The sequence below is a fragment of the Columba livia genome, chromosome 1, assembly GCF_036013475.1.
Source record: "Columba livia isolate bColLiv1 breed racing homer chromosome 1, bColLiv1.pat.W.v2, whole genome shotgun sequence".
NCBI lineage: Eukaryota > Metazoa > Chordata > Aves > Columbiformes > Columbidae > Columba > Columba livia.
Genome location: NC_088602.1, coordinates 28,712,333 through 28,724,939, shown reverse-complemented (window position 1 = coordinate 28,724,939; position 12,607 = coordinate 28,712,333). Strand labels below are relative to the sequence as shown.

At 42.7% G+C, this 12,607-nt stretch overlaps 1 protein-coding gene across 2 annotated transcripts; it reads left to right on the top strand.

Annotated features, from left to right (window-relative positions):
• Positions 1-331: 331 nt before the first annotated feature.
• Positions 332-12,085, top strand: STOML3 (stomatin like 3). 2 transcript variants are annotated; one of them, XM_005501860.3, is made up of 7 exons: positions 332-530; positions 3,960-4,063; positions 4,890-4,962; positions 6,187-6,269; positions 7,882-8,085; positions 9,105-9,239; positions 9,387-12,085. In XM_005501860.3, the coding sequence occupies exons 1-7, from the start codon at positions 479-481 to the stop codon at positions 9,585-9,587; spliced, it is 852 nt and encodes a 283-aa protein (XP_005501917.1). In that variant the 5' UTR covers positions 332-478; the 3' UTR covers positions 9,588-12,085. The 2 variants fall into 2 exon arrangements, with proteins under 2 accessions (XP_005501917.1, XP_064908534.1); XM_065052462.1 differs by having other exon boundaries at positions 9,105-9,714.
• The last annotated feature ends 522 nt before the right edge of the window (positions 12,086-12,607 follow it).

Genomic DNA, 12,607 nt, shown 5'->3' with positions numbered 1-12,607 from the left:
GTAGCTGTAGACAGCGATAAGGTCTCCCCTCAGCCTCCTTTTCTGCAGGCAAAATTAACCCATTTCCCTTGGCTGCTCCTCACAGTACTTTTGTCTGTACCTTCTCTTTCTGTCTTGTCTTCTCTTTTTTTTTTTCTCTCTCTGGTGACAGATGTTACTGATTCATAGAAATAATAGAAATAATTTCCAGCTTGGATTTTGTAAGGTGTAAAGCTAGCTGGGCCAAGTGCATCCCCAGCTACAACACTGCCATAGAAGACCATGGGGTTACATCAGAGATAACCATGATCAACAAGACTTCGTTTTTGTAAACATCCCCTCCTCACCAGGGTAACTAACTCCCAGAGGGCTCTCGTACAAGTGGGGATTTCTCCGTCTCTCTCCCTGCCTCTCTCTTAGCACTTTGCATGAGCACTGAGCAGTTTCCAGGTATGCTGTTGCCTCGTCTGTGAGGGGATCAGAGCTTCCCTGGAACGGGATGGATCCCCAGAGAGAGACACACGAGAAAAACAACACGGAGCATCTAATTGGTAAGCCTTACTTTGTGTGTTTTTTCTTAATGATTATAAAAAAGAGCAAAGCTAACAAAAAAAAAAAAAAAGGTACATTTGATCCCAGGCATTCATCGTGTCTCCCACTTAGCCTGGAGATGAAAATTCAGAATCTGCCACTGTGAGTGACAAAGCAAATCACCTCAAACTGCCCCACCAGCACGCGTCAGTGTCTACCTTCCTGCAAAATGACCCCAGGGACTAAAACGGCTGATTCAGCTATTGATACGCTTCTGCATGTAGGCATGGAGTGGAAAGGGAAAACCACGAGTTAGTTAGGGAAGGCAGAATAATTTTTCAGCCCCCAAAGGACACTTGATGAGTTTGGAATTGTGTAATCAACACCTGGTTCTTTCTTCAAGCAAGGGAACTGATGGCAAACCAAGTTGTTACTGGCAATGTGTGCTGTTTTCACCCACTTGTGTCTGGCCGTAAGTATGGATAGTGCAGTGAAACAAGCATGAGTCTCGGCAGAACTGATTTGGGTACTTGTAGAAAGCAGGAGGGTACATAGTGGTTACAAGAGGCTGAGTCTACTCCATCTCTTTGTTACTGTAGGAGACTTGAGAGGTTTTTGCCTGAAGTTCTCTATATTCTTCACAAAACAACCTGGACATGAGCTTTTCATTTGCTTTTCAAGTTTGACACATCGTGATTTTGTGCATCAAGTGTGTTCATGATGTACCATGATGAGTGTATCAAAAAAAACCAAAGTGAATCTTGCAAGTGTCCTGGACCTTTCCCACAACTGCTGATTGCTAAGCTCTCACATTTTGCCGTGCATTTGCAGCTCTTGGTTTGCCCTGGACTGTAGACCCAAGTGAGGCTTTTTTGTTGGTAACGACTATTGTAATTCATACACAGGCATGGCAAAAACAGTTCACTGGTAGGTTGGGTTGTAACTGTTTCTTACTCTTCACTACTATGGTTTTCCATTTGTCTTGTTGTTAAATGGTTTGAAACTTCAGGGTAACCAGAACGTTTTTGGTAGTTTTCGGAGAGCTAGGTCTGGATTTACTATTAGGAAGGCATACTTTCATATCCTACTTTTCTCATTGGAATCTACATTTTTAGCTGATGTTGGGATCTCTAGGACAGTTCTCATGGAGAAGGATTCAGCTGTACTTTGTCACGATTTTGTTGTGTGCTTTTTGCCCATAGTGGTGATAGATGATAGATGATATCTTGACCCCGTACCTCTTCTCAGCTGCTCAAATATCAGTCTGCAGAGGGAGGGCATTTGTTCCCAGCCATCCCCCCACCTGTGGATTGTGTTTTTCCCAACAAATATCTTCACAGTGGTCTCAGGTGGATGATGGCAGATAATGCTACAATCCAAAATTGCTTTTGAGGAGGTTCTTCATAAACAAGTTTGGCACTGGAGATCTTAAGACATTTTTCTGTAAGCTAATCATTTAGGTGAAATAGAGTGCAAAGTGTTGAGTTCTGCTGAAAAAAGGTCCCTTCTTGATTAATTTACCCAAGTTTCAGATTAAGAATGATGAAGAACACCCATTCCATGACTTTCCTTGATCTCTTTCCACCGATTAAAAGACACCTGCCTGCTGGTACTTCATGTACCTGTTGTAGCCTTACACACCACTGGTGTAACGTGAAGTACACTGTGTGGCAAACAAGCAGCAGTAAAACAATTGGAGATTTTTACACTGAATCTTCAAAGTCCTGTCTTCATACACATGGCCTTAAGGTTCGCGTGGTAATTTGCTCAGGGGAGCTCCTCAAATCATTCCTACCACTGATTGCAGAATGGCTGATGATACCTCATGAAGCAATCAGGGATTTCAAATCACTTTTTGCTGGAAAGGGTCACGAGGAAAGCTGGGCTCCCAGGGCAGCAATTCTGCACCCAGCTCTCAGGGAAGCCTGAAACTTGGCCTTCTTGGATGCAAATGTATTTACGTGTGAGTGATTAAATCTGCAGCAGGGACCTCAGAAGCAGGATGGACAAAACTGCAGCAGCAAAGGGCTTGGTGGTAACATCCAGGTTTGCAGTTCCCATTGCCAGCAGGCACAGCCCAGCTTACAGTGAGAGAGGAAGGAGCTGCAGGAGGGCTGGGTTGTGTCTCCTCCTCCCTCTGAGGTTTCTGGGGGTTTTCTGACAAACCTGTCAGTCCTGCTCTGTGGGTCTGTTAGCTTGTGCCTTACATATCAGGTAGCCTCATGCTGTTTCATTGTGGTGACAAGTTTTCTCTCACAAGGTATAAAATGGATTGTTTTATTTTCTATTTATCAGTTTCTATCTCCATATGAGTTTTATTTGATGCCAGAAATTCCCAGTGCTACCCTATACCTTTGAAGTATAATAACATATCAAAATCACACTGCATCTTTCCATCAGCATGGGAGAAGCTCTCTGAAGAGACCACTGAGCCTTTGTCCCTCTCTCCTGCCTCCTCCCTTGCACTGGGAAACACAAGCTGTGGTGTTCAGCTTCCCATCCGCTGATGCTCATGCCTGTAAAAATCCTCTTCCAGCGCAACCTGGCAGCCAGGCAGCCTTTGGGGCTAGACCCACCTGCATCCCTGCTGTGTTTGCTTTTCTCTTGACTTCCCCAATCCAAGGCATTTCTGCATTTAGCAAAATTCAGTTGACCTTGCAGCACTCTGTTCTGGTGGCAGGACTGTCCTGTTTCACTCCTTGCCCTCTGCCATTGGCTGTTTTTCAAGGACCTCAGCAGCTCCAGCTGCTCTTCTCTTCAAAGTGCAGCTGCTCCTTGATCACCTGTTCCTTATAAAGAGCCTTGAGATCTTTTAGTGCTTGAAAAATAACTCACCTCTTCCTTACCTTCAGACACTAAAATAATGAAATTATTTTGATATATTTTGATTGCATTATAATGAAACAGTGAAATTTCATTATAATGAAATTTTGGGATGAGACAAGCTGAATGCAGTGAGAGACCTGCTCAGAATGCATGGGCATACATTTTGACAAGCAGCAATGTTGAAGCTTATGGTCCAGTTGTTGAATTGATCCACCAATATTTCTCAAAATGTTCATCTAAAGACAGCAGGAATTCCCCTCATTTTCTTTATCGCCTGTTTCACACAAACTAAACCTTTTGCCCCAGCCACATCACACTAACAGAGATTCATATCCATGGATACTCCACCCAGTGATTTATTTCTCCTTCACAAGCCCCCAGCTTTGACAATGCCTTTCATTTTTTCTCTTTCTTTGCTGTTGCAAAGTGTACTTTCTGAACCTTTTAACCTCTTAGGAAGAAGGTCCATAGGGCTGGATGTTTCCTTAGGCCTTTTATGGTTTTCTGTGAGTGGGAGGAACAGGGAATGAGTCCCTGTGGACTTTGCAGTCTCTCAAGGTCTACATTCCTTGGATAATCTTCAAAATTTGCATCCCTTGCTCTCTTTTTTTGTTTTTAAATAGCTGACAGGCGGGAAGGAATTGGTGTCTGTGGCTGGATTCTGGTTTCCCTTTCATTCCTCCTGGTGCTTATTACCTTTCCTATTTCCATCTGGGCATGTATCAAGGTAAGCTTGTGGGATTTGAGGCAGGTAAAGAACACTGTATTATCATCACTGTTACTTAAGTTTATTGATTTATTGATTTATCAAACACGGCACTTCACATTAATTTTCTGGAAATCATAAGGGCTTGTAGTGAAGATGTGGCCTGGGACTGAGATCCATGTTCTTCCACTGACTTGCTATATCACCATAGTTTACTAATTTAATTTCTTCCAATCCCAACTTCCATCATTAGTTAAACTCCCCTGCTTTACAACACTGTGAGAACTTCTGAAGAATTCATATTTGATGCTGCCAGCAATAGCAATTAACATGAGTACATAGGAACACGGGTCCCTTCATTGAACAACTATATAACCTAAACCCACAAAAAGTCCCTTCAAGACATGGGCATAATATGTTTAATTTAAAGCAATTTTTAGGGGTGAGTAACTAGGGTGATTGCTCAGAACACCAGGCCTTGAGCAGTCCTGATACTCTAACCAAAGTAGTTATCTGGATTATCTGAGGTGAGACATATGTTTCCTGCAGCTTCTCTGAGTGTGGTACTGACATTGAGAGAGTTGTGGGTAACCTTGTTAGATCAGTAGCAATTACTTCATATTTGTTCTGATTTTTAACCTGTTTGTAGAGCCAGGGTCTGAGTTTTTCTAGCAAAGCATGAGGTGAGGAGAAGACGTAAAATGCCTAGTGATTTGCATCTTTGTTGGTTCCTATATTATTTGCACTTCTTTCACATTTAATATAGATGACAAAGATTTTTAAAAAATGGACCAGAGATCCAGAACAGAATTAGTTATAAAATTCTAAATCTAAAATATTTTCCTAGATTATCAGAGAATATGAACGTGCTGTCGTATTTCGACTGGGACGTATAGTGTCTAAGAAAGCAAAGGGACCAGGTGAGTGCATGCAGTTTTATTCTGTTCAGATGCACTGTTTTTATTTTATTATGATGCACTTTGTTCACATAGAGAATTGCAGAGGTTCATGAAATCCTTCTTCATAGCATAGTGGGGGGATGAGATGGTCCTCTCTGCTGCAGGTCCTTTAAGGCCACCCCTTGTCCCAGCACAACATCGAAGCCTGAAGACCTTGATACCAGGTATGGCTTTGCTGTTGAGTAGGTTGGACAACAGGAGGCTGAACTCATGCTGCAGACACTGGCATGAGACCAGGGAAGTTTATATGCAGTTTTCAGGTCTGCCACAGACTTTGAGTGACCGTGGCCACGCTCCCTGTACCTTTCTTCCAATGCTGCTTGTTGCTGCCAGCTCTTTAGCTGTCTTCTGCTCTGAAAATTGTAAACGTGTCGGGGCAGGAACACTGTGCATCTCTACAGAGTTTGTTACAGTTGCCTAGGATCTGGTTGCAAATCACAAATACAAACCAAACCAAATGACACAAGGTATTTGTATTGGTGCAGTTACTGCCTCTGTGCAATGAATCTGGGCAAACCGGAACTTGAAATAAGAGGAAAATGTCCTTTTGAGGTGCTGTCCTTTCACAGCCTTCAATATCCATGTGGTCCAAAGAGCAGCTAGGGCAGGTGCAGAGCTCTTTCGTGTGGCTCTGGGCACCTTAGCAAGGTACTGAAATTAGAAGAGTATCTATGTTAAATTTCCTTCTCTAGTGAAGTGAAGGGAGAGTGGGGACTCCTTCACAGGATGTGTCAGATCTTGGGACGGTGTTCTGTATGTGGGGGCCTATAGGTGTTGTAGGAATCTGGACCTGGGGGATGTCTATCCTGGGGACTCACGTGCTGTACCATAAATAGCAAAAAAAAAAATATTTAAAAAGAGGCAAATTAAACAAAGGCATGGAAGGAATTTTTTGCCAAAAGTCTCATGGCAGATTTGAGACCAAAACTGCAATCTGCCCATTCCCAGTCAAGAGCCCTAGGTCATTAATCTCTAATAAATTCACATTATTTGCAGATATCTGCATTTCCCTCAGTTATTTGAAATAAAATGCCTCATTGCTGTCACCTCCTGTAACAGAAAGGACAGCTGTAGTAATGAGATGGGCTCATTCCCCACCCTGTGGATATTTCCATCTGTTTGCTTTGTACTTGTTTCTAGACTTAGATTCCAAAAGCTTTTAATCTAATTATTTTTATTTTTCAGGTCTGGTCCTCATACTTCCATGTACAGATACGTTTGTCAAAGTCGATCTTAGAACAGTTACCTGTAACATTCCTCCACAAGAGGTAACTATTCTCTAGCAGCCATCTAAGACATATAAAAGATAGAGCTGATTCATGGCACAATCAAAAATAATGCAGGGTTTTTATAGTCTTGCAGCTGTGAGCTACCACACAGAATTTAGCTTATTTGCTGTATCTTCTGACTTCTGAACTGCTTACAAAACCTCTTCTACTTATGAAAACTTGCAGACACATCATTGCAGGTCAAGCAAACTCCTTTTGCTGATGTTCAGAACTGTGAGATAAAAGGGACTGGGGAGGTAGAACTGCAAATGGGGGATGGAGAGGATAAGAGAGGAGAGGCTAAACAATTTCCAATTTTACTGTTATTATTCCACACATGGAAATGAAGCAATGGACTAGTGTAAGATATCCAGAAATTAATGTTCTAGTAAAATTGGATCTGACATGAAGCTCATCATTCAAAAAAGCCTTCACAGATATTGTAGTCACTGCTTGAAGGTGTGCACACTCTACATGTTTCTGAAAAGGCAAATTACATATGGGGAACAAATTAACAAGCACTAGCAGAACATCATCTACAAAACTCAGATCCAAGCAAGAATGGGGGGTGTATCTTTAGGCATTTTATTGACAAGCATTGACTGAAGAATTCAATCTGAAAAAAACAGCTGATGAGAAATTCCTGTCCTGATAAAGCTTTAGGTCTGCATGGGCCCAGGCTCACTGCAGTGCGATGCTTCTGCTCGTGGAGTTGGCATTGCTGTCCCCTTCCTTATACGAGGAGCAGAGGGGGAAGAGATGTCCCTAGGACTCCTTTGGCCCCTAGGACTGCCTGTTGTGTTTCCCAGGAGCTGTTTCTCAGACCATTATCTTTGTGTAAACACACAGAGCCTATCCTCAGAGTGCAGGTTACAGGCGTACATGTGGTGGAATGGAAAATGGCTCCTCCAAAATGGGAGGCTGGAAGGAAGACCGTGGCAGCACTTGTGCTGTATAAGGCTTAGAAGCTTTTGGCAAGGCTTCTGCAGTGGTTGGCAAGGCTTCTGTGAAGCATTTACTTGCAGACAAAAGATGCTGAGGAGAGAAGAGATAGTGGAGCATCATCAGTGCTCCACTGAGGCCAACTGCTTGCTGAGGCACAGGGGATTTGTCTGGCAAAAGATTACATAACTCCTCTATGAATACTTAAACATTTTTCAGAGTTTCTTCTCATAATTTCTTGTACTTTGCTTTTCATTTTTCTTTCAATTTGCTGGTGTTTCTTACAAATACATTGTTTAAGGGAAGTAGCACAGATCTTCCAAACTGCATGCAATGTGTGAAATCATTAATGGCCCTTTCTACAAGAAAGGAAGAGGATAACTATCATTTATTATTGCAGAAGAAATTAATCTAAGTTATGAGATTCATTTACTATTGAAGCAGTTGTTTAAAGACCATGTACAACACTTTGCCCTAGTTTAAACTTTGGTGATGCTGGATAGCTTCCTTGAAGTAATTTCTGAGGGAAATTACAAACTGAAAGAAATTCTTGGTTTCCCTGCATTATCAGAGCCTTTTCCTCACTAAGGGGGAAAAAATTTATCCCCCTTCCTTGGCAAAGGATGTCTTATTGGATCCTTCTCTAATTCTGTACACTGCTCGAATGCAGATTCTCACGAAAGATGCCGTTACCACCCAAGTGGATGGGGTGGTGTACTACAGGATCCACAGTGCTGTCAGCGCCGTTGCTAACGTCACCGATGTCCACCCAGCCACCCTCCTCTTGGCACAGACAACCCTGAGAAATGTGCTGGGCACACAGAGCTTGGCTCAGCTCCTGGCAGGTCGTGAGGAGATTGCACACAGTATCCAGGTAAATCTGGCTCTCAGAATTCATTGACAAGCATGGATATGTGTTCTGGGGAGTACCAAATCAGGCATAATCTCTATTTCTTTTTTCAACATTGTTTACAAAATTTTCCTTTTGTTCAATTACATATCTCATTCCCTACAGCCAGAAAAAGTTATCCTAAACATATTTCCACAGGTTCTTGTAGAAGAATTATTTCCTATCACAAAGCAAGGAAGATTTTGAAATTATCCAGTAATGAATAAGTCAGTTTAGTCTTTGCACAGAGGCTGGTATAACTGGTGAGAACAAAGTCTGCTGCTTGTTGGAAGATCTATCTTGAGCAGACCTCTGATTGAGTTTTAGTCAAGGCAAGGCTTGTATCATCTTCTGTCGTAACAACCAATAGTCATCTGTTACGGTTTGTTTGTTTGTTGTTTTTTTATTTATTTATTTTTTTTTTTATTGGGCAGCCAAGGAGGGAGTAGAGAAGAAATCCAACACCTGATTTACTGTTTTCAGTCAGAGACAAGGTATAGTCAAATCAAAGAGAGGTTGAACCATCTCCAGCCAGGAGAGCAGCTGTGAGCGGAGTAGGGACATAACGGTGACATGGGTTGCAATAGTGCCCAGGACCACAAGAGTCTGACAGTGCCGTGGGCCTGTGCTGTGTCTTTCATCCATAATGTGCTTTTGTGTGTGCTTTTACAGCATTGTGCTCTTTAAGGAAGTTGTTGTGGTATTACTTTGTACAGGGGAGAAGTTCAATAAGTGCCCACCTAAAGAAAGGATGTGGATCATAATTTAGGAGGCAGTAGAAAAGTCACACAGGAGACAGTGGTGCTGACTGGCGAGAGTTCCATAAAGTTGTTGTATCCGCTGTACAGACACCACGTTGGATGTTATTGCCCTGTAGGGCTCCTTTTTCTGCTGTGCAGGTTGTCAGGCTGCCTTTCCTTCTGTCCCAGCAGCAGAGCTCATCTCCTGGCTTTCTCTCTGCCGCCACTGTGCTCTTGATGGTGGGTTTTGTCTTTGTTGCCAAGGTTATCCTCGACAGTGCCACGGAGCAGTGGGGAATCAAAGTGGCCCGAGTGGAGATCAAAGATGTCAGGATTCCTGTGGCCATGCAGAGGGCAATGGCAGCTGAAGCAGAGGCTGCTCGAGAGGCAAGAGCTAAGGTGAGACCCATGGCAATGTCTACTCCCACGCTCTTGTGTCCTTGTCTCAGTCATCCAAACACCTTTTTGTTTTCTCCTCATTGTAAAGGTGCATTTTCCCACTATGGGCAGCATCACAGTGCCATTTCCATTTCTCTTACTTTGCAGGTTGTGGCAGCAGAGGGAGAAATGAATGCTTCTAAAGCCCTCAAGCAGGCCTCCATGGTGCTGGCTGAGTCTCCAGCAGGTCTTCAGCTGCGCTACCTACAAACATTAACAACCCTGGCAACAGAGAATAATTCCACCATTGTCTTTCCTCTCCCTATAGATATGCTTGAGATTTTGGGGCAGAAAAACAGAGGGGGATAGAGATTGTTCAGTTCTAGATCCTTGGGCAGAGAGATTTAAAGGAACCAAGAAGTTCCACAATACCAGCATTAAGACTGAAGCTTGTTTGTGTCCTCTGTACCAAAAATAAGAGTAAAAATAGTTTAGTAACCACACATAGCTCCCACATTAGGAGACTGCATTTGCAAAATTCAAGCACTAAGCAGTTTTAGCTTAGACTCATCTTCCAGCAAAATGGAAGAAAATATGTAAAATGTAAGAAAATATGTAAAATGCATGTTAGACCTAACATGAAATGTTAGTGATGCTTTCACCACGTTTTACAGAGTCTTGAGTGTATAAATTATTTGGTGATTTGTCTCTTAAGCAAGACCCTCAGCTCTTGATGTACTCCACATAGCAAAGGGGTCACATACTGGTATTTAACTCAAGGCTTGTGGAATGGAAAGAAGGATTTGGCCTCTAACCTTAGAGGCATTCTTTCATAACTATTAGCAGAATTACTGGATAATTGGTATGTCGGTGGAACAGCCTATTATTTGTCATATATGAGTAGAAATTAGCACTTGCTTTACTGACTTCATCTGGATTTTGCCAGGTCACTGACATTTCTATAAGCTCTGTAATAAAAGGAAGATAACATATGTCCAGGCATTACAGTCACATTTCCTAAATCTGAAAGCCAGAGCCAAACTCTGAGGAAAACATCTTGTCCTATGAAAATTTAAGTGTCTGTCTTGCACCTTCAGGAGGTTTCTTATCCTCCTTTGCAGACGTCATGGAGCAGTGGTGCAGGTTTTCATAAAACAAGCCTTCTCCACCCTTCATCCGTGCAGTGCCTGGCAGCTGAGTGGGGGACATTACTGAAATCTGAGTTCAGCTGTTGTTATACTTGAGTTTACAGCCTTCAAAAATAGCTGGGCAGTTCACGGTGCTGGCACACAGTGATGTGCTGTCTGCTATGAACCTGAAGGCTGTTGCGGTGTACCTGGTCTGGCATGGGCTGCTGCAGTCTTGGGTCTTGTCCACACAATGCTCACTGCTGCCCCTCCTACTCAGTTAGGGTCATTTGACTCCAAATTAACCACATCAGCAGAGACCTATTACTTATACTGTTGCTGATTCAGGCCCTTCTTGTTTTCACTGCAGTGTAAGACAAGCAGTCCAGGTGGCAAATTTTTGCGTCTGTAAGTTCCAAATGTTTATCCTTAAGAGAAGCATAAGTTGTTTGCTTGGAAAGACTTAAGTCACGGTAGAAAATTACCATGCAAGGCTCTTAAAGCAAATGTAAAGTACAAGAGCAGTATCACAGCATGAACACAGGTCAAAAAAAGCTTTGGCCGGTTCTTAAGGTTCATGGTTTGGTGTTTGTTGTTTTGCTTGTTTGGTTGTTTGGTTTGGGTTTTGTTTTTGTTTGTTTGTTTTATTATTATTATTTTTATTTTGGGGGTTTTTGTTTGTTTGTTTTGTATTGTTAGGGGTTTTGTTTGTTTGTTTGTTTTTCCCCAACAGTGCGACATCAACTATGCAACTGGTTTTGAAGGTGAAAGCCTTACTAGTGATTTGACAAAGATCACTAACAAAATACATTATTTACCATATAAGATCACTACAAAGGTATCTGCATTTACAATGAATTTTGGAAGATGCAAGTTTTCATATCCTAGATGCATGGACAGTGTAACAATTTTGTGTTTCTGGACACTTGCAGAGGATGGGTAGGCTAATATATGCAACTGGAAATTCAGATTAGGCATTAAGATTTTTTTTTTCACTGTGGCAGTGATTAAGTACTGAAACAGGTTACACAGAGATACCGTGGGATCGCCATCCTTGGAGGTACTCAAGACTCAGCTGGACATGGCCCTGCGCAACCTGATCTAACTAGACCTCTTCTAAACAGGGGTTGGACTAGACCACATCTGGAAGTCCCTTCAAAACCAAATTATGATTCTATGGCTCTATGGTCTTTGCCAACAAAAGGCATAAATTTTTACCAAGCTGTGGCTGATGCACTCTGCCCTCCCGTTCCCTGAGAGCAACAGAAACTTCCAGGCTGATGGACCATTATGGTGATGCATACGCCCCTTGGTTGACAGACAGGGCCTTTGGCCAATGAGACACCTTGGTTGAGAGAAGTTTCTGGATAACTACCATAAGTGGCCCCAGCTCAGATTCAACTAGGGTATAAATGGAGCCCAGTAGAAACCCTTTTGAGTTGGTCTTCTTGGAGTAGGAGTATGGAGTGGAAGATTTAGCCTGGCCACCTGAGGAGCATTCTTTAGAGGCTGAGACACCTTATTGACCTGGTAAATGATCTGGATACCATTGAGAGTCCTCACTTTGACACAGAACATGCACGTTTTTGAACTCTAGAGTTTTGGGATCTGATCCCCTTGTGTTTGAGTCGGTTGTTTAGTAACTGAAATCCCAACCAGTATCTGGACCTGTGTTGTATAACGTTACTGGAGTGCTGAACAATTTTTAATAAACCCTGTTTGTAGTTGTTTCCTGTTAGACAGCTCTGGTTAGAATAACATCTGTTTGGAGCTTGTTGCCTGCCTAAATCAACTTTTGGGTGCCTCTGTGACACAAGCACAGAGAGCTCAGAATTAATTTTCTAAGTGCTTTAGAAGCATAGGTCAGCTGCAAAATTATCTAAGACAGGAGTCATTGCACTTGCAGGCTCTTGTCCTGCTGGCGGTACTTGAACCACCCCAACATCTGCTGGAAAAGTAGCATGGCGAGGCTGGACAGGGCTCTGAGCAACCTGATTTAGTTGAAGATGTCACTCCTGATTGCAGGGGAATTGGAATAGATGACTCTGAAGGTTCCTTGCAACGCAAATCATTCTATGAGTCTGTGATTCTATGATTTTTGCAGTGTCCTCAGTCCCAAATCTAGAAACAGCATCAGAGTCACAGGCCTAGAACTGGGCAAAACATGCTTTTGGGGGCAGCAAAGGGAACACCGACACAGGATCTGGCGTCTGCAGAAGAATCCTGCATCAGGAAAAGGGAGAGAAAGCCACACGGATGGGG

What these genes read in the sequence shown, in the direction of transcription:
- STOML3 (XM_065052462.1), top strand. Translation starts at nt 479, where the DNA reads ATGGATCCCCAGAGAGAGACACACGAGAAAAACAACACGGAGCATCTA. An exon ending in CAACACGGAGCATCTAATTG is followed by an intron (nt 531 to 3,959) that starts GTAAGCCTTACT and finishes GTTTTTAAATAG; the next exon opens with CTGACAGGCGGGAAGGAATT. An exon ending in TAAGAAAGCAAAGGGACCAG is followed by an intron (nt 4,963 to 6,186) that starts GTGAGTGCATGC and finishes TTTATTTTTCAG; the next exon opens with GTCTGGTCCTCATACTTCCA.